The sequence below is a fragment of the Eptatretus burgeri genome, chromosome 14, assembly GCF_056783735.1.
Source record: "Eptatretus burgeri isolate ZD-2024b chromosome 14, Ebu_testis_v1, whole genome shotgun sequence".
Classification (NCBI taxonomy): Eukaryota; Metazoa; Chordata; class Myxini; order Myxiniformes; family Myxinidae; genus Eptatretus; species Eptatretus burgeri.
Window position 1 is genome coordinate 21,990,833 of NC_140974.1, and position 26,838 is coordinate 22,017,670.

Consider the following 26,838-nt stretch of genomic DNA (forward strand, 5'->3'; position numbering starts at 1 on the left):
CAATGGGTGGGGGGGGGGTCTGTCTGGGCACATTTTCTGATAAGGGAACTCCGACCTGTCGCGGATGTGTGTTTCTCCCCCCAATTGTGGATCTCATGAATGAATGGGTTCACATGATGTGGGATGATTGGGATGCTGAGAAAATAAAAATAAGTAAATAAAATTGTTCGGGTGGACAACGAGGACACATTGAGCGCAATGGAGCAATGGACGTTTACTGTGTTTCACTTTCTGTGCACCTGAAGCCTTTCAGGGTCCCCCTCCCCTAATCCCCCCTCACAAAGCCTTCCAATGTCCCGAGATCTGGGTCACCCTTTGTGACGTCACTGAATGAAGTAATCCGGGTGTGAAGTCAATCCATTGTTGATCTGCGCTTCCAAGAAATATTACCTGTAACGTTCGAATGTTTTGTGAGTTATAATTGTAGTAATTTTTTTATGAAGGAAGCAAACGCTTGTGTGCGAGTGTTTCTTTTTCGTTTCTGTAAAATTCCAACGCAAAGCAGGAAATCGCTCAACTGACTCGGCCAAATAAGGCAATGGCAATGACGTATTTTGCAGTGCGACGATCTGATTGGTTGTTGTGAAACCGGTTTGATTTCATTGGTTTGCCCGGAAGATGCGAAACGCCTCCCGGCTGTGATTGGTTGGCGCCCACCAACCGGCGGATTTTTAGCACGTGTACTCCGCCGGCGAAGGTTGTTCCGTGGACGATCACAAAGGGTCGTTGTGGTGTCGCTGGAGATCTGTTGTTCGGGTTTAAAAATATATAACGACTGATTATTCGGCGGTACAGTCGAGATATGGTTATTGAGAAAGCAGCGGAGGCCTTGCTGACGTTTATCTCGGAATTGGTGAGCAGCTCTGTGGCCGGGAGAGGTGACAGGCAACGTTTGGCTCGGCTGTTCTTCCTCCTGGACGTGAACAGGGACGGCTGGATCGACGCTGGAGACCTCGCGGCTGGGGCAGCGCTGTTGGGCGTGAGCAGGACTCATGGAGAGCTCATGGTGAGTGCACACGGCGCGTCTCGCGTTGAAGATGTGAAGCACACGGACGACGATGGGTCGTGGAGCAGAGGGTGGGAATTATCGAGATAGTTCATGAACGGAATCATCCATCGACCCATCCACACATCCACACATCCACACATCCACACATCCACACATCCATCCATCCACACATCCACCCACCCGTCCATCCACACACCCGTCCATCCACACACCCGTCCATCCACACACCCGTCCATCCACACACCCGTCCATCCACACACCCGTCCATCCACACACCCGTCCATCCACACACCCGTCCATCCACACACCCGTCCATCCACACACCCGTCCATCCACACACCCGTCCATCCACACACCCGTCCATCCACACACCCGTCCATCCACACACCCGTCCATCCACACACCCGTCCATCCACACACCCACACACCCACACACCCGTCCACCCACACACCCGTCCACCCACACACCCGTCCACCCACACACCCGTCCACCCACACACCCGTCCGCCCACACACCCGTCCGCCCACACACCCGTCCGCCCACACACCCGTCCACCCACACACCCGTCCGCCCACACACCCGTCCGCCCACACGCCCGTCCGCCCACCCGCCCGCCCGCCCGTCCGTCCACCCGCCCGTCCGTCCACCCGCCCGTCCGTCCACCCGCCCGTCCCTCCCCCCGCCCGTCCGTCCACCCGCCCGTCCGTCCACCCGCCCGTCCGTCCACCCGCCCGTCCGTCCACCCGCCCGTCCGTCCGTCCACCCGTCCGCCCGTCGGTCCACCCGTCCGCCCGTCCGTCCGTCCGTCCACCCACACATCCACACACCCATCCACACATCCATCCACCCACCCATCCACAAATCCACACATCCATCCACCCACACATCCATCCACCCACACATCCATCCACCCACACATCCATCCACCCACACATCCATCCACCCACCCATCCACACATCCACCCATCCACGTCCCCAGATCTGGGTCACCCTTTGTGACGTCACTGAATGAAGTAATCCGGGTGTGAAGTCATTCCGTTGTTGATCTGCGCTTCCAAGAAATATCCACATCCACCCACCCATCCATCCATCCACCCATCCACACATCCATCCACCCATCCACACACCCACCCACACACCCATCCACCCATCCATCCATCTACCCATCCATCCATCCATCCACACGTCCACCCACCCATCCATCCACACATCCATCCACCCACCCATCCACACATCTACCCATCCACGTCCCCAGATCTGGGTCACCCTTTGTGACGTCACTGAATGAAGTAATCCAGGTGAGAAGTCATTCTGTTGTTGATCTGTGCTTCCAAGAAATATCCACATCCCCCCACCCATCCACACATCCAACCACCCATCCACACATCCATCCATCCACCCATCCACACACCCACCCACCCGCCCACACATCCATCCACCCACCCATCCACACATCTACCCATCCACGTCCCCAGATCTGGGTCACCCTTTGTGACGTCACTGAATGAAGTAATCCAGGTGAGAAGTCATTCTGTTGTTGATCTGTGCTTCCAAGAAATATCCACATCCACCCACCCATCCACACATCCACCCACCCATCCACACATCCATCCATCCACCCATCCACACACCCACCCACCCGCCCACACATCCATCCACCCATCCACACACCCATCCACACATCCATCCACACACCCACCCACCCGCCCACACATCCATCCACCCATCCACACATTCATCCACACACCCACCCACCCACCCATCCACACATCCACACATCCACACATCCACCCACCCATCCATCCATCCACACATCCACCACCCACACATCCACCACCCACCCACACATCCACCCACCCACCCACACATCCATCCACCCACCCACCGACACATCCATCTACCCACCCATCCACACATCCATCCACACACCCACCCACCCATCCACACATCCATCCATCCACCCATCCATAATGGGCGCAGCACGCCCATTCTCAGGAAAACAGAACTAGATCATGATACAAACCTCGCACCCAAATTTTATCAGGATCGGATCAAAACCCACGGAGCTATGCTCGAGACAGACAGACAGACAGACAGACAGACAGACAGACAGACAAGCCGGTAGGCGGACATGGGTAGTCGATCAAGTCGAATTTAGTCGTTTTTCAGCCGTTACTAGCCAACAAAAGCGTCCATACCAACGGTTCTTTCTCACACATAACTAGGACATACCATGAACCTACCATACCAGTTTCATGTATATCTGACTCATAGTCTCTGAGATATAACAAACTTCGTTTTTTATTGTTTTCGACCAGGGTTCATTCAAAGTCTATCTTCTCCGACAGTTTTCATAGGATCCGGCTGGAAATTTTTGACTATGGATGAATGTACTGCCCACAGTCGCTCGTGGCCCGATTTTGGATTTTCGAAAAAACAAATTTTTGAGATTTTTTTTGAAAATTTTAAAGTCCCGTTGCTAGGCAACGGAATGGTCCATAGCAACGGTTCTCATTTGCACACAACTCGGTCATGGTATGAACCTACCAACCAAGTTTCATCGAAATCGCCATTGTATTAACGGGGCACTGGACCGAACAGTCTTACATACATACAGACAGACAGAAACAGACGAACATATCGACGGAAATACTCATAATAAGGGTAGAAAGATTGACTACCCAACAGACACACCCATAACGAATATAGTGGTCACTTACTGACTGGTGAACCAATTATTATTATTATTAACAGTTTAATTTGAAGCCTGCCACTATCTTAATGCATCACCTACTGGACTTTGTGTTGACCCACGGAAGAAAGAGAGTACGTACAGGTGACTTCAAACTCTTTTACCGTACAAGTCAAAAAATAAAAAAAAAATCTCCAAATTCGTGTATTTGACTGGGATTCAATCTGCCAGGAACATCTGATGCAGTGCCCCTCTATAATCAGCACTGGAATTTCAAGTTTAGACAGGGTACCCACATGCGATGGGTACTTCTTTTTTGAAAGGCAATGTGTGGTATTTATTTATTTGTGTTTATTTATTCAAATATCCAGTGAATGCTTGCCAACTTTAAAGCACTCACAGTAGCTACATGGAAATGAATGCAATTGCCACTTTGAGTCACTGTCGAAGTGAAAGTGCGTGCTTGCTTGGTGACTGGCATGATGGCGTCATCATGGGATTTAACCCAAATTTAACCCATCCATAAGAGGATTGTGATTGGGGAAAGGTTGTTGTGTTTGTACTAAGGTTTATCTTTCTACCTGTGTATTTGTTGTCCCCCGGCTCCTCTGACAATGTCTGAGACGGGATACATTAAAATGATATCCGCAGTAAACTGGGTAGCAGTAAACGACAATAAACTCGCATGCAGCAAGTCTGGGCCAGGGTATGCAATCTTTGCTCGTTCTAGTTTAACTAGCAAAAGTACCCATCTGCAGTGACGGGAAAAGTTTAACTTGATCTTTTAATTCTAATTGTTCCACAGACTTTAAAAAGGTTAATTGTGTTCCACAATTGGTGCCAAAGCTTTGAGCTACTTGTACCACCCACCTCAAAATGGTGGTGAAATGTCGGGTGGCAGAGATTGTATTTGTCCACAAAGAGGGGTGAAAAATAGCTTTTTAAAATTGTGAACAATTTAGTGTGGAATATCCAAAATCAAATTTGTCATCGACATTATCCGTGCCTGTTCTCCCATAATTTCAAAAGTGAATGGTGAGCTTTGCCTGTGTGAACAGCTTCGAACACATCTGAGGGACGAAACGGTTATGGAACCGGTCCACGAAAATTGCTGCCGTCACCCACGCCTTCCTGTTGGCTCTCCAAAACACGGGCAGCGTGTGCTTGTTCTTGCTCTTGAGAGCACACCGATTTAGGGAACGGTACAGCATCATGGGCTTTGTCGTATAGTCCCTTTTACATTTGTGTAGAGGAGAAGAGATACTCGACCCCTTTGTGGCCTTGAATCCCGATGCTGTCCCCTCGTGCTTTGAGATGAAAGTTCGCGTTGGCATCTTTTTCCAAAATAGGCCGGTCTTGTTAGCGTTAAACACCTGTTCTGGCAGGTACCCCTTCTCCTGGATGAGTTTCATGAACGTTTCGGCCGCCTCGTGGTCCGCGGAGGCACGCTCTCCCAATAGTTTGACATTGCAGAGATGTAGCGCTTGAAGTGGTCAAACCATCCCCTGCTCGCTTGGAGTGCACTCGGGTCTCTCGTACCCGCATCACTAATGCTAGTGCCAGCCAGATGCGTGTGGATGTGCATCGCCTTTACGTGAATGAGAGGCCCACTTAAAGGCATGTTTTCTGCGTGTTGTCCTCCATCCATACACAGAATCTTCCCTATCCTTTCCATGTGAACATCCTGGACATATGTGCTCACTTTGGTGCTCGGTACAGCACTCACCACAACACTTTCTCGGATCACCTTCTCGTTCATCCGTATGTAGTGAACGGTGGATTTGTTTATTCCATGCAGTCTGCCCACAGAGGCCACAAACTGTCTTCTAGACAGCTGGTCCAGCAGCTCAACTTTGTTGCTCAGGCTCATCTTTCTACATCTCCTGCACTGGTCTTGTGCTTAGGAGCCATGTTTGATCAATGAGCGGAGCGTTTCTGCGAAAAACTAGAACAACCAAGCACAGGACTCTTCTAGATTGTGGGATGAAAGGAATGGAAATGTACCTTGCATTATCAATTAATTAATTGCCATCATTTCCTGCATAGGAAGGACATCATTGCAGTGCTGTGGTCAGCTGTGCCTATAAACGTAACTTAGATTGAGGCCAGACATCCCCCATGCGATCAATTTTACATATGCCTGATGCAATGCAAACCTTTCCGGGACCCAGGGAATTTTTTTGTCCAAATTACCGAGCCGGTTCAGAACTGAGCTGATCACACAGCAAAGTCGGCCTCTGAAGCCAGCCACAGACTTTGCATCTTTCTTTGAAAGATCAGGACTACTAGCAACCTACAAGGCCTATGTTCATACCACAACGGTGTACTGCTCTTTCATATGTGCTGGGACCCCAGTGTCGCATCTGTCCTGCATTGTGTGGAATCTAAAATGCTCAACATCACTGGCATCTACGATATGGTTGACGCACAAGACACATTACTCACATCGCAGGTTGCTCGTTGTGTGTCTGTCTGTCCAGAGCACAACTCCGTGGACTTTGATCCGATCTTGGTGAAACTTGGTTATGTGTTCGATATCAATGTCTGGTTGTGTTGTCCTGGATGAGGACGTGCTACGCCCATTGTGGGCAGAGCCACACCCAAAAAATAGCCATTTTTAGGGGGTAGTCGGATTAAAAATCCATCTTCTCCTCGGGAATTGACTGAATGGAATGGGTTCTTCGGTATTTGAATAGCAAAATGAATTATCTAAATCTTGTCGTTGTTCGATTTTTCATTTTCGTCACAAGGTCAAAAACTTCGAAAATTGCGAATTTTGACATAAAAATCATACGACCGCCCAAACTTTGAGAGCAAGTATGACAATATTTTTTTATGCGTAATCTTGAGGTCATTCCCCACCTATAGTCTTGAAACCATTTTTCTCCATCCCGAACACCTTGCCCGTGGCGCCCCCTTCAAGTTTGTTTTTACGCTGATGTCATCAAAGTATGGATAATCCGAGGAGTGTGAAATGCCATATAGCCTGTATGATGTTGTATTGTTCCTGGAATGTTCCAGAGGAAGTTTTGCACCAAAGGTCATAATCCTTGATCTTTGACCGTTAAAGTTCACAAAGGTCAAATTTTCAAAGTTGTGGGAATCGAACCGGGTTTTCGACCTTCTTCGACGAACTAACTCCAATAACTATAGCACGTATCCAGTTTCCTTATTTTGATGTCCACAACATTGTTTTGTGACCTTTAAAGGTTATGGAAAGGTCAAATTTTTAAAGTTGTTGAAACCGGGTTTTCGACATTTTGCAGCTAATAACCGGTCACTCGTACCACATCATGTTGATCATTTTTATAACTTGGTCAAAAATTATCACATTGTCTCATCCTTGACTTCTGAAACAATCTACATCGTCAAATACCGCTCGTGAACCATTGTTGTCTTCAGACTTATTATTATGATTTTTTAATTATCTTTAAAAATCCATATTTATTGATTTATTTTTTCATCTTCATTAAACCCCACCTATCTCGACCTTCTTACTAAAGGCCCGGTCACACCTTGACGTTTTAGCCAACGTATGCCGATTTTTGATTTTTTTTTTTCTAAAACGCTGGCACACGTTGAATACGTTATGGGTAAGTTTTGATAACATTGAGAGCACGCTGGCATACGTCGTAGTACGTTGCCATACGTCGTTGTACATTGGCTTTAAACGTTGTACTTTTCGGTTGTCCTCAAATTTTTTCATGCTTGAAATTTCACGACGTATGCCGGCGTATGACTCACACGTTCCGCTACGCTGGCCACAAGTTGTATGCACGGTCTGCGATCGTTGACAGACGTCAACACATGCTACTTGTAAGTTAATCATAAGTTGAGACACGCCGAGGTAGTGTTTAGAGTACCCGAAACTTATTTCCCACCTATGATTAACGTGTTGTTGGCACGTTACGCAATCGTTGCCACACGTCGACAGACGTTACTTTTAAGTTACTCATAGGCTGAAAGACGTCGGTATAATGGATCGTCCTTGCGTCAGCGTCCACGGCCACGGCCAGGACACTTATTTGCAGCATTCTTCAAACTTTTATTCGGCATGACGAGGATGTTCACACTTCGATGTCTAGCTTGGCTATGATTCGAATTGTCCATCGGCAGCGTCTATTTAAAATAGTCGAGTTTGAGCGTTTTAACACGTTCAGAAGAAACGTTTCAAATTTCCAAACCCCAGCATCAAAAAAAAACAAAAAAACAAAAAAAAAACAAAGGCGAGTGACAGCAATTTAAATCGTTCATTGTAAACAATGAAACTAGCTGAGTGGTACCGTTTAAAAGTCGTTGAGTGCAAAAAAAAAAAAATCCAATTGTTGAGGCAAGCGTCTACTTTCAATAGTGGAGATGCAGCCATTTAAATCATTGAGTGGCAGCCTATGAACCTACCCGTGGACACGCGGACGCAAGGACGATCCATCATAACCCACACCCTCCCCCTCACACTCACCTACTACTGCCAACATGAACAAACTACTACTAATAGTAATACTGATACTGTTACTGTTACTGCTGACATGGACATCGACTCAAAAAGGACTCGAAAACACTGTTGGGTTCCCCTTTAATGAACACCATTTTTATATACCAATTCCCAAAACCGCTGGGAACACGTCTTTATATGGCAGTTGTAAGCTAGAAACACGTTCATTTATTTTTTTTTGTCGACCGGAAGACGTCATTGGAATACGTCTACATACGTCGATGTGTGTTGGGACTATGTAAAGAATTGGTTCAAAGCACGTCAAACATAAGTTAGAAATAAGTTTCGTGTAAAAAAGACATTACCGCGACGTGTTTCGACTTATGAGTAGCTTATAAGTAGCCTTTGTGGACGTGTGTAAGCGTCCACATATCGTGTGTAAAACTTATCCCCATCGCATGCGAACGTGTGTCATACGCCGAGTACGTCGTAAAATTTTGAACATGTTCAAAATTTCTTGACGTACTCTACTTACTACGACTTATGATAGCGTATTTAGCGTTCTACTCACGTATACTAAACTTACTCATACCGTATTCGACGTGCCCCAACGTTTTAGACACACTTTTTGTTACGTCGGCATACGCTGGCAAGATCGCCAAGGTGTGACCGCGATTTTGACCCTTCCATTTCTACGGCAGTTATGATTCGAATCGTTTTGCGTCAGCCTTTTAATAGGCTACGTCACGACATCGTCGGCGATGCGTGCAACGCGCTATGCCTGAGTTAGACTATCGTTGGGCATCGGTTGTGTAGGCCGACAACAGGTTCAGCATTCGTTGGTATAAGTTATCTATAACACAACGAAACGTTCTGTGTAGTTACCAATGCGTTATACACAAGACCAAGTCGCTATGAATACGTCCGAATCTTTAAAAAAAAACATCAAAAGTTCAACGTAAGCCAGCGTTTTACATACATTTTAACACGTTGCCATCGCTGGCTAAAACGTCAAGGTGTGACCGGGCCTTTACTGCCATATTATTATTATTATTTCCCCTGTTTGTTCATTCCCTTGTTTATTTTGTCCACCTGTTGCTCTGCTTTCCCACACTGTTGGTTCCTTTTTTATTTTGACCCTCTGCCACCTTGCTCTTCTTTGAGCCTCAATCTTCTAAAGGAGAAAAAAAAAAGAAGAGTTAAATGTGCTTGGTGCGCATGTGCAGAAACTCCTTGTAACAAAGTAAACGGGGTGGCCTGGACATCTTTCATGCTTCCCCAGAGAAGGACTGTAGAATGAAACTGGGAGGAGGGGAGGCAGGAGGTGGGGGGGGGGACTTTTAAAGAAGCCGAGAGTACTTGTAAACGTACCTGTGAATTGGGTGTGCCTCTGCACCACAAAGTATTGGAGAACTTCCTGTTCAACTCGTCCAAAGAGTCTCTCGTACCCGTGTCACTTACGTGTTGCAAAAACTCCCCAGCGATGTGTGCCCATGAAAGGCCAAAGATGGTGTGTTCCATTCTAACTAAGCCTTTGTACTTAACACTGATGGGAAGGTCATATCTGGGGCTTGTTGGCACAGAGGAAGTTTTATAATGATATTTATTATTAGTCATGTGGGGGGAGAGGGGGGGTAGTTGTATGGGCTGTGAGTAGCATTACAAACACACCGTTGTTGTTTGTTGTTCCAGGACCGCAAGATAAATTGTGCTCTATTTTTGCATCTTTTGGCGAAAGGTGTATGCGTGTGTGTTGTTTGTTTTTTTGTTTTTTTTTTAAACCACGGCCATCATTAGATAATTGTACTAACAGGAAATGTTGTGAACCCGACTCCTCTCTTCCATGGATATTTCCCGATATTTTTGTGAGTCCGATTTTCATGCAGGAACACAACAATTGCGTTTACCATCTTGAAATAGCCAATATTTCATCTAAATGCTGAAAATTATGTTTAAAAGACTATTTGAATTTTAGATTTCCTGCCAGTGACAGCAGGTTAAAAGTGCCCGACGAGCAGAACCGAGTCCATGTTTCTGGAGAGTCCTGGCATGCGTAAAATGTATCATTTCAAAAGTCTCGTACCGAATTTGAATTTTTAAAAAAGTATATTGTTTGTTTATTGAGTTTGTTTTGTACTATTTTTTTTTCCATAAATAGGAAACTTGTTGCCCCCCTCCCCTCTCCCAGAGCTCTTGCTATTAGTTGAAGTAATGTCGTGGCATGTATTTTTCGTACACAACACTTTGTGCTATTTTTATTCTTCCTGCCAACCTGCTCTGAAAACGTCCCATCAATTGTTGAGAATCTGGAGCCGGGACTCTCCGGAAACGATCGCTCTTCCTGTCCGATGACGAGGCGTCTCTACCACGCTCGAGCCCGCACTGTTGTGGCTCCATCCTTGTCCTTTGGTTGTAGGAATACAAGGGGCCACTTAAAAAGTTGATTGGATGAAATTGCATTGCTATGGTCTGATGGGAATGCTTGATCGGGTTTTAATTTTGTCTAGTTTTATCGAGGGACTTCGTTGTTGCAGTTGTCATGGGAACTTTGTTGTATGAAGTAATATACCCCTCCTTGAGATTATCTTCCCAGGGGAGGTTTGTGTTGCCTTTTACCAACATTTCAAATGGTTTTATTTGTCTCGACTGGATACCATTGTAGGTCCTAGTATTGCGTCAGTGTTTGAGTTCAGGCTTGTGATGTTTTTCAAAAATGCATTCCATATTCCTGTCAATGGTGCTTTGGCTGTATGTAACTCCTTTTGGTCGGCTGAAATGATTGCCAATTGGTATACATGCTTTCCATTGTTCAACTAGAAGGGCACTCGGCAGAGTGCATACCTCCGCCACGTAATTCTTGATTCACGAGAACATATTGTGCCCAATACATTTTTGAAATATCATGCTATACAATACTATATCGTTTTTGGCCCATTCTCTCAATGGTGAAGAATCACTTAAAAAGTTAACTAATTCTCGTCTCCAAATTCGGATCTTCACTAAAATCGAATCGGTTCATCCTTGTCATACACCCAACCGGTCCAAGTTTCATCCGGATCCGTCCCCAATTTTTTCAGATATCCTGCACACAGACAGATAGGGGTGAAAACATACCCTCCTTCACCTTCGGTGGCAGAGTTAATAATCAGTATAACATTGCCATCACTCTTGTACTTCATGCAAATTGGTTTGGACGTGCAATTAAATGCCATCAACACAGGTTTTGGCACAATATGGGCTTTCTGTTCGAAAAATAAATGTCTGCAACTACAACCCAAATTAACTACAGGATGAGATTTGTGATGCTCATCCACAGGAATTGTCTGTTCTAGCCTCAAAATGCTGAGCATTAAGCAAGGAAGTGGCACATCATTATATAATCCTTTTGTATGACTCGAATTCTCTTGAAACAACAAAGTTCCCATGGTTGGGTTTGAACCGCTCACCTCCCAGTCTCGGAGCAGTTACTCCAACTCGACAATGCCATCGAGTCTGGCTCGGGGGTTTTTTTAGGCAACTTTTTTGCAGTTGCATAATTTATTTGCCTTGGTATTGAATAAGGTTTGAAAGGCTGCAGAAAATTGGGCTGAAATGTGTATGTGTGGATATATATTTCTATTATAATACCAAGCTTGCACACTAAAAACTCGGCTCGCCGTCACACGATCCCTATGAAATTGCTGTGGCACTTTGCCGACAATGTTTGGGAAGTCTTGGCGTTCCATAGTACCACTTGCATTTTGCACAATGCGTATTTTGTCATTCCCTGTGTACGGTCTGTTGTCTGCTACCAGCAATGTTGTACTGCGATCTCGTGCATATGCACTGGTATCGCATATATATATATATATATATATATATATATATATATATATATATATATATATATATATATATATATATATATATATAATAATCAATGCCCCCCACCTCCTTCCCAAAACATCCAGTGTGTTAATTTGTTACGCAACCTGTCCGGATAAAAAAAAAATTGCATATCTTCCAAAAACCATTTGTATCTATTTGTTTAACAAAAAGTTGAATTGTATCCAGGCCTTTGATTCGTAAGGGTGATGTTTTCACCTTTTTATTTATTTATTTAAATGAACATGTTGGGAGGTTCTCCTTCACTGCTAATGTGTCACAAGCAAAACTTCAACTGTGCTTCAGTGTAAGCTTTAAGATTTATTAGTGCGTGCCCGTACGTGCAAAAAAAAAAATTAAAACTTTCAAACCGCGAGCCAGAAACGACAACCACACAGGCCGCTCCTTCACTCTCGCGTTCTCGCGACAACCACACTTCCACACACAGATTTAATTAAAATCAAGTTTACCTCCCTGTCTTTGCTTGCCATGACATTCGCTGCCATGTAACCAGCACGGCCCGTGACGTCATCGTCGGCTGGCCTCGCACCGGCCTACGCAGCCACGCCTACGCAGCAACGTGTCATGTCATTGGTTGGTAAATAAATGTCCGCAGCAACGTGTACTGTCATTGATTGGTAAATAAATGGCCATAACTTGGGAAGCACTTGTCCGATTAATATCAAACCTTGAAAAGGCACATCCTCAGGTCCCCAGCAATATACCTGGCAAGTTTCAATTAGATCGGACCAGTGGTTGTCGAGAAACAGCGGACACACACACACACACACACACACACACACACACACACACACACACACACACACACACACACACACACACACACACACACACACACACACACACACACACACTGCTGGAATTATTAAAATCAAGTTTACCTCCCTGTCTTTGCTTGCCATGACATTCGCTGCCATCGAACCGGCACGGTCCGTGACGTCATCGTCGGCCGGCGCGCACCGGCCTACGCAGCCACGCCTACGCAGCAACGTGTCATTGGTCGGTAAATAAATGGCCATAACTTGGAAAGGACTTGTCCGATTAATATCAAACCTTGAAAAGGCACATCCACAGGTCCCCAGCAATATAGCTGGCAAGTTTCAATTAGATCGGACCAGTGGTTGTCGAGAAATAGTGGTCACAGACACAGACACACACACAAACACAAACGCACACACAGATTGCTGGAATTATAGATAGATAATCTGGTAATTCTGTGGAATCCTTACTGTAATTGATGGCCCAGTATTTGTTGTGCTCCTACAGTTCTGGGTTGATTTACATACAGACTTGCTTCAGAAGATCAGCATGACCCCAATTAATGCATGGGGGTGTTTTTATCTTTGCTGGTGGTCTTGGGGGGGGGGGGGACGATGCAAATTCTCGATATAAATGTGTATCGTGTCGTGCCTCCTAACAGGTGGGGAAGGGTATTACAAGTCTCCACCATTTATAATCCTGTATTTCTGTCCCCACGTTTTCCACTGCAGTGAGGTGTTTTGAATTGTAAGCAGGAGGTGTAGTTTTGCTTCATGCATGCAACCCGGGTTATTTTATTTTGTGTAGACAGAGCAATCAGTTTCCTATGTGCCGCTCAAATAAAGGTACGCGTCAGAACAACGTGTTCTATGCTTGGAATAAGATCCCCCATATGATGGGTACTCTGCGAGTTTTGGTAGCATTCCATGGAACAATCCTCCACTTCTCTTGATGCAGCTTCTCAAAGTTATTCAATGGAAGCAGTACTTGATGTATTTTTTTTTTGTTTAAAAAAAAAAAAAGTTTTGTGCAGTTTGATATGTCTGCTGCTGACAGTGATCCAACAAACCATTTATTCCACCCAAACTCCACTGCAAAACTGCACCAGTGGTCAAATGTTAAGAAGATGAAATACATATAACCGCATTCAAGTATGTATGTCTTTGTTTTAGTGTCTATGTATGTCTTTGTTTTATTGCTGGTGTGTTGGCCTCTCACCCTCTTGTGTCTCTCTTGCATGAGCCGAGCATAAATGAAAGGCTCCTCCATCCATAATTGTTTGACAGTGGGCAGGTAACCCTGCAGTATGTAGAATCCTGTTTATGTATGTGTATATATATATATATATATATATATATATATATATATATATATATATATATATATATATATATATATATATATATGTATATATATATATATATATATATATATGTGTATATATATATATATATATATATATGTGTATATATATATATATATATATATATATGTGTATATATATATATATATATATATATATATATATATATATATGTTTTTTTTTTTTTATTGATTGATCAATCGCTGTGGATCATGTGATTGGGACTAACCCAGACTGCACCCTTTCCCAATATCAACATTGATGGAACCGGTTCCTCCTTTGTGGATTCTCCATTCCGCCATCATGAGAAAGTGGATGATCTTGTGATTTCACTAAAGTTACTGACTTCCTTGTCATGCTGTGTGCAGGTTTTTTTTTTTTTAATTTTTTTTAATTTTTTTTTCTTGGTTTTGAGAACCATTTGTGTGAACTTGTCGTTCACGTTTGATCTCGTTTCTGCACTTCGCTTTATCCCGATTGGCTGATGAGTGGGTGTGCCAGCAGGGTGAGCTGTAAGGGGAGAGGCTTCATTGGAATGGGTTCAGCTTGGGTGAAGCAATCGCACTTTAATTCATATAAATAGGAGATGGCATGTCTGGCAGAGCATGTGGAAGACTTCCGCGGACGGACAACGACCCAGCCATGCTTTGCCTTTGCTTTTATCTGCCGATAAGCGCTGACGCGGTGATGAGGGACTTTGAGTACTTTGAGGCTCTTGGTTTGGACAAAAGGCTTCAATCTCTCCTAAGGCTCTTCCTGCTTGTTCCTTCCAACGAACTTAGAAAGTTCATTCAGTGGAGACAAGTAGGTCTCGTTGAACTGCCTCTCAATTTTTCTCTTGATTGTTTCTTCCTTGATTCCTTCGTTGACTGCCCATCTGTGAGCGGTTTTTATGATTGTTCCCTCTAACCTCTCACCCACTGGCTTTCTGACCTCTGCTGATTAGTGTTTAAATGCTGATTTCATGACATTACAGAAACTATTTTATTAAGAATTTTTTTTTTTTGCTGCCCCCACCCTCCGACCCTCCCCACTTTGTTGCCACTGCCTGAGACCATGTCTGGCCCTTGTGTGTATTTATTTTATTTTTGATTGAGGAAGGATAATTGCCATGAACCTGTTATTTAACCCAGCCATTGATTTTAGCGGCCCATCATTAAAAAAAAAAAAAAAAATTGTGTGTGGGGGATCTGGTAGTTGAGGAGCATCCTCCAGGAGATTTGGTAATTTTCTGTTCCATCCATGTGGAATTTTGTCCATTTCATCCCACTTTAAAAGCCTGTGGTTTGATGCCACTGATTTAGCACCCAAGATTGGCTAATCTCAGAAGTCTGATTTGCTACAGTCTGAACATGCTGGGTCACTCACTGACTAAGGGACTCGTGTGCTGTATTTGTGGTCCTTGCCGTTTAAGGAGTTTCATCGAAGCAATGCATTGCTATTAATAATTCCATTGTAAAATGGCTTTGACCAACATTGCCACTCAGTTGAAAATGATTATTTTGCACAGGTGGCATAAAAGAACAATGGCAGGGGCAAAAAGGTCATCTTAAGAAATTTGTTGTGATGATGCATGCAAAGCAGTTTTTGTATGTTGCACCAAGGGGAAGGACTTCTTGTGGGCGAAGTAACACAAACGTGAGATTCGAGTCTGGGTCTTTCTACTTGGTGGCCCTCTGTAAAGTATGCATGCATATAAGGGCAACCTTTCTGTATTCCCAACTCGAACGCACCTGATGCTGCTGCGACCACAGGTTCAAATCACGTATTTACTCTGATGTGTCCATTGTTTTGTAATATCCTTGATGTACATGTTAAAATATATATTTTTTAAAATAAATGTATGTACATGAGCGGCTCTCTGCACTCGAGAGGGATAAAAAAAACAAACAAGCAGTCATAGACTGGTACTTACGAAATTGTCAACTTGACCTCTGACCTTGTCTAATAAAAGCTGTCTCTTGAGAAGGTCGCGACGCAAACCAGAAGTTTATACGATGATTCTGTACCAAACCATCAAAAATCGAATGTTTTGGATGTTTGACCTCACTGTGACCTTGACCTTTGACCGATTTTGACCAAAATCTAATCAGCACTAGCCATCACCCTCCTGAATCACGTGGTGTAATTTGACATTGGTAGCTTCTTCCGTTCTCGAGTTATCGTGCCTCCAAACAAACAAACAAACAAACAAACAAACGCACACACACACAGAGGATGGAAGTCATCAATATACTTACGAAATCTTTAGATCTCGTAAGTAACAATTTGATTAATGTTCCACTTTTGAATGGTCATTGTGGATACGACGCTGCCATCTTGGTAAAGAAATTGCAAAGATTGAGGGTAGATGAGTGGTCGAGTGTATATGGGTCGACTTGAATGTTTGGGAGGACAGGAACGTCAGGAGGCCTGACTTGGAAGAACCAAATGGGCTTCACACCCTGAAGACCATCTGATCTCGAGGGTGGGGGGAGGTGGTAACATGATGGTATCCTTAACCTTGAGTTGCTGTTTTTTCTATCATGGGGTTGATATTTTAGGTGTTCTTTTGAAGGTCATGGTTTAAAAATGATTTCAATCTTGTTTTCCCGTCCCTGTTGTTCCAGTCTTTATGACACTGAGGGTCCTTGTTCTAAATTGTTTGATAAAGCTCGAACAAAATGTTCTGCATTCAGCGTTGTAGACTCTCACACCTGCAACCATTCGAGTCACAAAGTGCAGAGCGCCATCTTCTCGTCTTAAACTCTGATTTCGCAAACTTGTTGCACTTTCATCTCTGGAACGGAATTTGGTTAGCTCGGCATGCCGGTTGGATCCGGTATCGAATGTGCTGACGGCGGTTACTTCGTAAAGAGCTCGTCATCTGTTCCCAGGTAGATTAGAATTGTAAATCCTGAGTTTCATTGCAGCCTTGAGCAAGGAATTCTCTGGTTATTATTTGAGTTTTCTTTTTGTATTTCTGGGAAACCATGCTTTGACAAATAATATGGTTTATTTCTTCCTGTTTATCAAACATGATTTTGTTTGCACCCCTCCCCTTCCCCCTATCCGTTTGGTATCGAAAGCATACTTTTGTACAAAGTATTTCTTAGCTTTTGCCACTTTTACACTGGAATGTGAAGGTTTCTTCTTATTATTATTATTATTTTTTTTTTAGTTTATTTATTTATTTATTTATTTCTTGATCATTAAAGTTGAAATGTTTCTTCTTCTTCGTCTTTTTTATTTGATCACTCGTTTATTTATTTTTGTTTGCCTTGCTCGTTCTCAAACCTGGCATATTTCCACTTGTTTATGTACATATTTATTTTTACCTTCGCAGCAAATCCTCAAAGCTGGTGACGTGAACAAAGATGGGCTTCTGGACTTCGAAGAGTTTGTCAGCTACCTCAAGGATCATGAGAAAAACCTCAAGCTCGCTTTCAAGAGCCTCGATAGCAAGAAGGATGGTGAGTGTCGTGAGACTTCCGAACATGTCAGGACGGCAGCCTCCCTGCTATGTCATGATGACATTGCGTAGTAATTCTTGGCAGTTTGACGACTGTCTATAAATCCTTCCCCTCCCTTGTGTAATGCTCTGCACTGTGTTCTCCTTTTAAAGTTTTAATTCCTGTTTTAAAAAATATTTTTGTCATTTATTTTTAACTTCTTATATTTCCCTCTGCACACCTTCTCTTTTCTGTACTTTTATCCCTCCACTGTGTTGCTTTTTCCCCCTTTTTTTTTTTTCCATACCTGTTCTCTATTGTAACTGGCTTTAACTGAATGGCTGTAACATCCTTATGTCTTTAGCATGATGCATCCATATTGGTTTTATACATAAAGTGCTGCGTGTATTTCGGCAGGACTTATAGATGCCGCTGAACTGGCAGAATCTCTGGCGAGCCTCGGGGTCCACATCACATTGCAGCAGGCGGAAAAAATACTTGGCAGGTAATTGAGCTGACCTTGACAGCGAGTGAATGTAAACCCCCAAGCACGGCACGCGTGTGTATGGCCAACCAACCACTGGGATTCAATTTGGTGGATCGCATGGCCCTCGAATGCGAGTTTTACCCATCCCAGGATGAAATTGATTTTTTTTTTTTTTTTTCCCCCTTAAACTTTGTCTTCCATTGTAAGTGCAATATTGTCGAACAGCCATTATAACGTGAATTGTGAGCAGCCGTTTACTCGATCGAAGGCCATGTGGATTGATTTGTATTTGATGACATGATTAGAGCCAATTTTATGTGCGTTTAAATACTCGTAAGGGTGCATTGCATTAAGGTTATTCCTTCATAACTCGAGGTGAGAACTTTGCAAAGTGGTTGCCATGTCATTGAGAAATGTCTGGCGCTGGAGATCCAAAGTAAAGACAGCTGTTTGCTGTCAATTTACGGATCCGGTCCAGACCTTTATCCAAATGCCTTCTTTGGAGGTTGCCGTGACTGTCCGTGCCGAGTGCTTGTCTGAAAGCAAATATTTTTGTGTCTTGCTGACAAACCATCCCTTTGACTTTGCTTTTGGAAGACTGTTTTGTTCTTTCTGCAATTATGCTCTGACGTCATTTACAAGGCATTTCACCACTTGCACATGGAGAGACAAAAGTGGTTTAGTGTGTGTGGTATGTCGAAAGATGGCTTAACATTGGGCTGGCAGGGTAGCGTTGAGGTATGGCCTGGGTTTGAATGTCAGCTCAGCTATAAACTATCACCCTGGTGTTTCATATGCTTGTCGTCTACAAGAAGGGTGTTGAGCAGGAGGACCTATTTACCAGCACTTGCCGTTTGTTCGATCTCGCTGTCTTTCATGAATAGGTGACTAGTTATCACCAGCACACTGAATAAATTGGATTCCTGCTCTGACTGCCGAGAAGTCAATGGCAAGTTGAGTTGTTCGGCAACCCAGCATAACCTTTGCCCAGGAACCGTTTTGGAAGCACCGGTCGACACTTTGTAAAATGTTTGATTAACTGGTTAGTCATTAGCATTCCAATGTAATCCACTGATAGGTGTTTTTTAGAAAATTATTATTAATGTCGAGAGAGCTGTTTTAACATCTTGTTTGTTTCGTTGGTTGTTTGTAATTTGATTGATTTTTATTTTTATTTTTATTTTTTGCACAATTTGTGGATTTTGCTGAGTCGGCGCTGAAGATGTTTGCAGAAAGGCAACTTGGTCTCAATTTGTGGTCCATTGCATTTGGTTGGAGTTCATGCCCAAATGGTTCAGAGCTCGTCATTTATTGAAAGAAATTTTTTTTGGCAACATTCAACACCTCCAGCCACAAAGTAATTCCAGGCAGATGGTGTGACACCTTGACAACCTGTTCCAATTAATGTGAAATAATTTGGCTTCCAGCTTTTGTTTGTTTTGTGCTTTGTACAAGAGGCTTGTAAACGTTCATTAAAATGGAGGATAGTAATGTCTTTTGGCTGCTGGGTAAAAAAAAAAAAAATTATCTCCCCCCCCCCCCCATGCGGCTCCTTCATGAAATGCATGTTTTGTTCACATATGGTTGCTTAGTTATTTTATAAAATCATTCTTCCGCCCTCCCTTTATCAGCATGGATCAAAGCGGGAGCATGACTGTAGGTTGGCCAGAATGGCGAGATTACCACCTCTTGCACCCAGCCTCCAGCATCAGAGAAATTGTGGGCAACTGGAAGCACTCCACGGTATGCTGATCAAGGGGGGAATGGGCAGGGATGGGGGCTGAGCTTGTGTCGGATGAGAGGTGCAGGTATTAAACTTCCTGGTTTACGAATTTTGTATTTTTGCACTTGTGTACAGATGCTGGACGTCGGTGAAGACTTTGTTGTACCTGATGAGTTCACTGAGCAAGAGCGCCTCATGGGTGTGTGGTGGAGGCAGTTGGTAGCAGGCGGCGGTGCCGGTGCTGTGTCGCGCACATGCACGGCACCGCTGGACCGCCTAAAGATCATCATGCAGGTGAGCTATGCATAACGTTCATCACCTTTCACCGGTGTTGTGCCTGTCGCACGTGACTACACGAGCTTTGCGCTCAGTTCTGCGCAATGGCGTGGGTCGTTGAAGCACTCGTACGTTGCCTGTAATCTCGTCAACTCTGATTCGCTACTTTGTTTCCTGACAGGTGAAAGCGTCACGCACCAACAACATTGGGTTGGTGAGTGGCTTTGCCCACATGCTGCGCGAGGGTGGCGTATGGTCTTTGTGGCGTGGCAATGCTGTCAACGTGCTGAAAATAGCACCAGAGTCTGCTCTCAAGTTCATGGCCTATGAGCAGGTGAGGATTGGTTGGTTGTGCGTGTTCCCCCGGCAAAGCTGGCTCCATCACCGCGTCTGTTTCTTGTTTTATTACAATAACTGTTCATAACTTCCTTTTTAGGTCATCTCCACTGAGATGACCTAATAAAGCCAGACCAAATGTACGTCCGTCAACAATTTTTCTTTCCGATCTTGATGAAACTTAGTATGTGGGTAGAGGTCGATGAGTGTTGCACAACGGTATAACTTTTGTCCGGGTTCAAGGTCAGGGTCAGGGTCAAGGTCACGAGGTCACCTAAGTTATAAAAATCGCCATTTTCAAAACCTATTATATCTAGTCTGCCATTCTACAAGATATTCGGCAACTGTTTCTTGATTATGATAGTAAAAAATATTATCTTGTATCTAACCGGACAGATTTTTGAATTTCCGTCCCGTTTGGCCGCCACGTAACCTGGAAGATGGTCATATCAAAAACACCTCCCGGTACAAAGAACTTTTTACTTCCGATCTTGATGAAATTTGGTATGTGGGTAGAGGTCGATGAGTGATACCCAACGACATGTTTTTTTTCCCAGATTCGAGGTCAGGGTCAAGGTCACGAAGGTTGTGAAAGTCGCCATTTTCAAAACCTATCTAGTCTGTCATTTTAGGAGATATCTGGAAACGGTTCATTGATTATGATAGTAAAAAACATTGTCGAGATGACCGTCACCCCCACACGGGGGGTAATTTTTTTCTGTCATAATCAGAACTATGAGAAATGGTCATCTCCAGCAGAAAAATATTGGCACACAAACTTAAATCCCATTCTTTCTTCCCTTTTTATTTATTTATTTTGTTGTTGAACATCTGCGATTAAACGATACTCCGTTCATTCCGATTTTCTGCTTGCAGATAAAGAAGCTGATTGGCTCCCAGCAGGAAACCATTGGCCTGCAGGAGCGCTTGGTTGCTGGTTCGCTTGCAGGAGTCACTGCACAGACCATAATCTACCCGATGGAGGTATGTTGTACGAATAACCTATTACGTTTGTAATCTTTCCTGCTATCTCTACTCTCCCTGCTATTTTTGTACGAGAACACCATTCATTTGTCCCTCGTATGCTTTGCAGGTGTTGAAAACTCGGCTTGCATTGTCGAGTACTGGGGAATACACCAGCATAGTGGACTGTGCTCAACGCCTTCTGCGGTTGGAGGGTTTACGGGCCTTTTATAAGGGCTACATACCGAACATGCTGGGAATAATTCCTTACGCGGGGATAGACCTGGCTATTTATGAGGTGAGTGCAATATACATGCCAGGTGCAACGGAGAGGGTGAAGTTCAGTTTGACATGGTAACCAGGCTTCAGATTTGGCGTATGATAGTCAGTTAGATTCAGATTGTGCAACGTAGTTTTGACCTATAAAATGTCTGAACTTTCACCGTCCCCTTTTATGTTCTCTAGACTCTGAAGAATAAGTGGATGCAGAGGCATGCCACGCAAGGTGCAGCACCTGGGGTCCTTGTTCTGCTGGCCTGTGGTACAGTGTCCAGCACTTGTGGGCAGCTCGCGAGCTATCCACTTGCTCTAATCCGGACCCGGATGCAAGCAGCAGGTACTCGATTTGAATCCTGGATGCATGAACACTCATTTCTAAACTGTTGCTTGCAAATTGTGGTGGTATATTTGGTTTTAGCAGGAACTATATACACCTCTTTTGTTTCATTTGTTTACTCGTGTAAATCAATTGTGCATTGTTACTGCCCAAAAAAACCCCAAATTGGTTTAAATTGTCAAGGTCTTGAAGGGACTATATTTCAGAAATAGGTATATATATTATATATTGACTTTTCTGTTTCCTGTTTGGCTTTTATTGTTTTGTTAAAACCAAATAGCATGGACATAGGGCTGACAGTATGGCCTTGAGGTACGCACACTTGCTTTTAAGCTGCCTAGCCTGGGTTCCTTTCCTGACCTAGCTATAAACTGTCATCCCAGTGTTTCACAGCCAAGGTGATTCATCAATGGGTGCCATTCCTTGGATGGACGTTGACCGAGCATCTTGCCTACCGGCATTAGTTGGTGGACGTTAAAGATCCCACGGTGTCCTTTGCAAAGAGTTGGCGAGTTAATGCCGGCACCCAGAACAAATTCCTATCTTGACGCACAATGGCATGCCTTTTTATTTATTTAATTTTTGCAAGGTAATCTTGACAAGCAAATGTTAGTGGATGGGAGAGCTGACTTTGATGTCTTATCTGTGAAGCAACAGGATGGCAGTTTATAGTAGATGACATTAAAACTGGATTCGCACATCCCATGCATGGACGTCTCACCGCCTATATAAATGGGAAAACAAATCGAGGAAATCCATCGCAGCATGTAGTTGCTGGGTCCCTAACCAAATTGTGGACCACATAGTTAACCACTGTGAATTGTGGGAATCTAACAGGGTCATGGGAGAAATCCACGCAGCCGCAGCTGACGTAGTTCTTTGGCTCTTAAACCTAGAACTGGATTGGTGAGTTATTCGTGAAGCCGCATGCAAGAGAATGGTTGGATAGGGAATGAAACCCATGCGATACAGCCTCAAAGTAAGTTTGCTACCTCTGATCTACCCTGTGAGCCCAGCAATGATAATTGAACAAAAGTAATCAAAAGTCTTGCATTTTATGGTACCTCACATAATGCATTCAAATGATTGATTACCCCACCCACAATGCAGTTTGTAGTTTAACGTTAAGGGCTAAACTACATATGTCCTCGAGAAATGGCAGAATTTTTTTTTTTTTTTTTGATTGGGTTGCAATGGCATGGTGGCATTTTCTATTTTTGTCGTCATTTAAGGATTTTTCTTTTTTCTTTTTTCAAAACTTCTGTTTATTGCTTCATCGTCTGCCGACGTTCTGCTCTTGGGTTTCGAGCCACCTTTGTAAACCCCCAGACCCATGCGAGCTTCCTGGTCGTGCGATGAAAGCCTTGCCACCGACCTCCAACCCACAGGAGCACAAAGTGCATTACGTAATGTCGCCCTGCATCCTTCCTACACCCGAGGCACTACATGGAGCCTTGTGGTTCGAGGGGAAGTTCTCAACAGCAGAATAAAGTTCATTATATTGATGTTCGGGACTCTTTCCCAAGCCAGGTCTATTGTAAGCGAAACGATTCTTTCCATTACACACTCTCGTTTCCTGGATGCCATCTGGTGTGTGCACGTGTGCGTTTGAACACGTACATTTGTCTTTATTTATATGTTTTCCCCTCTCTGTATTGTCCTACTGGGTTTTATTTTTATTTTTGTCCTCTTGCTTATTTCCTTCTCCAGTTTTTTTTTTTATCTTGAGGCTTTTGCATTCATTATGAAATGTTAATTTGTGAAACAAAATAAGGTATTGTGAAAAGTTTATGGAGTCTCATAATAAATAAGTGTGAGTTCCCTTATAAGGAACTTCAATGCAGGAGGAGGCCTTTCGGCTTGTGCAGTGGTTGTCAGCTTATGTTTTTGTCCGTACCCTTTCCTTTTTTAATTGCTGAGCATCAGGCAAGGAAGTGGCACATACTACTTTGTAGCTCACCTTGACTTTCGTCCGGTGTGCTTATGTGATCGAGCAGTGTGAGTGAGTGAGACTGTAAACACTTCAGTTATTATCGCTTGAACCAATGACATGATTTTGATGAAACTTGGCCACAATCTTCATATCTGATGCCTAATGAAGGTTTATTGACCACATCAAAATCTGTGCTCATAAGAGGGTCGATTGGGGGGGCTTGGTTGACTCCCTCCAAGATAGGTATTTGCTTTCTTCTCTGAAACGACACACACAATTTTGATGAAACTTGACCACAATCTTCATAACCTGTAATGTACCAAAGTTTGTTTGTGGCATTAAAAACCATCAGGGTCCAAGGGGGACTGTGAGGGGGGTGTGAGTGACTGTTGCAACTGATCTAGGTGAACTTCAGGGTGCGTGGTCCTATTTTTAAAGTCTGGAGTGACTCGGCTGGGGTTCGAACCGCCGACCTCAGTCGGAGCGGACGCTCCAACCGATTACACCACCGAGTCTGGGCATTCGAAAGGTGGAACAAATCAATGAAATTAATTTCTATGTTTGAAGCTAAGATGCTGATTCATTCAGGAAGCATGGTTTCAACATCATTCCCATTGATGTCACCGAGCAATTGTGTAACATTTCACCGCTCAGTGACAAAGGGCAGGAGATATGGATTACAACAGCTTAATGGGGAGGGGGGGGAGAAAATGTTGGGTAAGACTGAAACGATTAAAAAGATTAGAGCACAGACAAACCAGCATATGTTGGCAACCGTTACACACATTTGATGGGCCTCCTCCGATGTTCTTTGATTTAACTTTTATTAATTTGTTTGTGCTTATTTTACAAAATGGTAATTTATCGTTCTCTCTGTGTATCTCTCTATCTATCTCTCTCTCCCTCCCGCAGCCAATACTCCAACTGCAAGCCAGACATCTGTCACAATGATGTCCCTTATGCGTTCTATTCTGAGGCAGGACGGGCCACTCGGCTTGTACCGTGGACTGGCTCCAAATTACATGAAGGTCATTCCAGCTGTAAGCATCAGCTACGTGGTCTACGAACACTTGAAGCAAGCCCTTGGCGTTCATTCGCGTTGAATTTGTCTTCACAGCTTGGAGGTTCTAAATCTGGAGGTTATTTGACACCCAAAGAATGTGAGGATCATCAATCCGATTAGCCTTGTCAACCTAAACAATTAGTTTGAATATGTTATGTTTGACCGGTTGTATTTTTAAAGGGTGGTTCTGAAGGAAATTGTATTTTTTTTTTTTCAGATGACTTGTTTTCCGCTCCATTTTGATCCATCACATTGGTGATGTGATCTGGAAAGCTTTATTCTGAGACCATATTTTGAGCTGGTAATTCCTGTTCGAGTTGGTCAGTGACCGTCATGTTTTTAAACAAGGCTGTCGGTCAAACCTAAGTACCCTTTTGACCTTTTACAAGCTGGCATTGATAAAAACGACCATGCCTTTTTTGTTGCTACCTTTCCTGGCCATGAACCATTGGGCCACACATTGTGACGGGTGCCAGAGCTCGAACTCGTTTGTTGGACCTTGCGGAGATAATTGGGGAAGAATCTGAAATTTGTTTAGGGTGTCGGCGATGACTTTCCCACTTGTGTTAAGACACTGTGGGATCATGACCCTCCACAGCAGACAGGTCTCCAGCTTAATGTGATTTCTGATTGTCGGTGCACTTTTTGATGCAGCACACTGTCTGTGAAGCACAGATTTGACAGTTAATACTCGGTTCCAGAACAGAACCCAGTTGAGACTGCTCAAAGGCAGGTGCACTACCTCTATGCCATCTTGTCGGACAATGATCATGCTTTGAGGTCATCGTCTTCACAATTTATCTGCAGGGCCCAAATTTTTCATGTATTTTCTGATTAGTTCATCAGTCAAGTGCCTTGAGACACAATCCACCTTTGAACAGATACTTTAAAGCTTGTTTGAAGCACTGCCTCAGGACTCGGTGTACTGTTTAAATAAATAATGAAGTTAGCGGGGGGGGCGGGGGGTGGGGGTGGGTGTGGGATCGGGTCGGTAGAACTGCTCCGCTGCGTGTTTTATTTCAAACAAGATTGCTGAGTCCCACTCTGTTTGGATTTCCTTACGCAACTCTATCACATAAACTGCTAAGTTGTTTTCTTGAGAAACAGACATTTCTGGTGTATTATTTAAATTTGCTGAAATAAGGTCCACGTCTGTCCGTCTTTCTTCCTCTTTGATTTGAGAGGTGAATATTCATTCCATAAATGTTGTAACGGTTATTTATTTCAGTTTGAGCTACCACAATGATAGTTTTGTTACGTGAAGACGTGAACTGTCGTTTGCAGATGACGTCAACTCGGTTTTGGTTTTGACTTTTGTCACGTGTCTTACTTTTGAGCCCATCTGAGCGTGAAGTTTCCTGTGAGCTTAAGTCAAGTACAGGTGTGTCCGTTTCTGGAGAGAATGTAGCCTTGATATATTTTTTATTATACTTGTATTTATTACATGGCAGATTTTTTTTTGTGGTCGTGTTCAGTTTTTGTTTTTTGAATCGATTTCTGTTCGTTCACTTGCTTTATGATCAGACTTCTTATTTATTAAAAAAAAGAAATTGGAACCGTCCAGAGAACATTTTAAACGTGCTGCTGGCAATTCCTCCACGGATACGCGTTTGCACTTTTTGGAAGAAAATGAGCAATATTTTTGTTTGGAAATACCACTATGATGTACAGTTGTCATGTCCACGTGACTCGATTGTACCAAGGGAGGAACCTATTCACTGATTCTCCTGGTTTCCCTTTTATTTTGAGTATTGTCTTATTGGTGTGAACTTGATGTTGTGCTCCTGAAGCACAAGTTCAATAAAAGTATATTTTCTATTTTTGCACTCCTCATGGCTGGCTGTGCAGTAACAACTTTAAAACTCTTTT

The 26,838-nt window shown here is 43.7% G+C and overlaps 1 protein-coding gene across 3 annotated transcripts; it reads left to right on the forward strand.

Moving 5' to 3' along the window:
• Positions 1 to 674: 674 nt before the first annotated feature.
• LOC147012775 (mitochondrial adenyl nucleotide antiporter SLC25A25-like) lies at positions 675 to 26,787 on the forward strand. Of its 3 annotated transcripts, none has more exons than XM_085853950.1 (10): positions 675 to 1,006; positions 17,467 to 17,593; positions 17,990 to 18,077; positions 19,691 to 19,802; positions 19,918 to 20,076; positions 20,240 to 20,392; positions 21,271 to 21,378; positions 21,488 to 21,655; positions 21,823 to 21,973; positions 24,819 to 26,787. In XM_085853950.1, exons 1-10 carry the CDS (start codon positions 803 to 805, stop codon positions 25,007 to 25,009), a joined length of 1,461 nt encoding a protein of 486 aa, XP_085710076.1. In that variant the 5' UTR covers positions 675 to 802; the 3' UTR covers positions 25,010 to 26,787. The 3 variants fall into 3 exon arrangements, with proteins under 3 accessions (XP_085710076.1, XP_085710075.1, XP_085710077.1); XM_085853949.1 differs by lacking the exon at positions 675 to 1,006 and adding an exon at positions 14,702 to 14,945; XM_085853951.1 differs by lacking the exon at positions 675 to 1,006 and adding an exon at positions 16,324 to 17,017.
• Positions 26,788 to 26,838: the final 51 nt, after the last annotated feature.

What these genes read in the sequence shown, in the direction of transcription:
- LOC147012775 (XM_085853949.1), top strand. Translation starts at nt 14,733, where the DNA reads ATGTCTGGCAGAGCATGTGGAAGACTTCCGCGGACGGACAACGACCCA. An exon ending in CCTCGATAGCAAGAAGGATG is followed by an intron (nt 17,594 to 17,989) that starts GTGAGTGTCGTG and finishes GTATTTCGGCAG; the next exon opens with GACTTATAGATGCCGCTGAA. An exon ending in CCATAATCTACCCGATGGAG is followed by an intron (nt 21,379 to 21,487) that starts GTATGTTGTACG and finishes TATGCTTTGCAG; the next exon opens with GTGTTGAAAACTCGGCTTGC.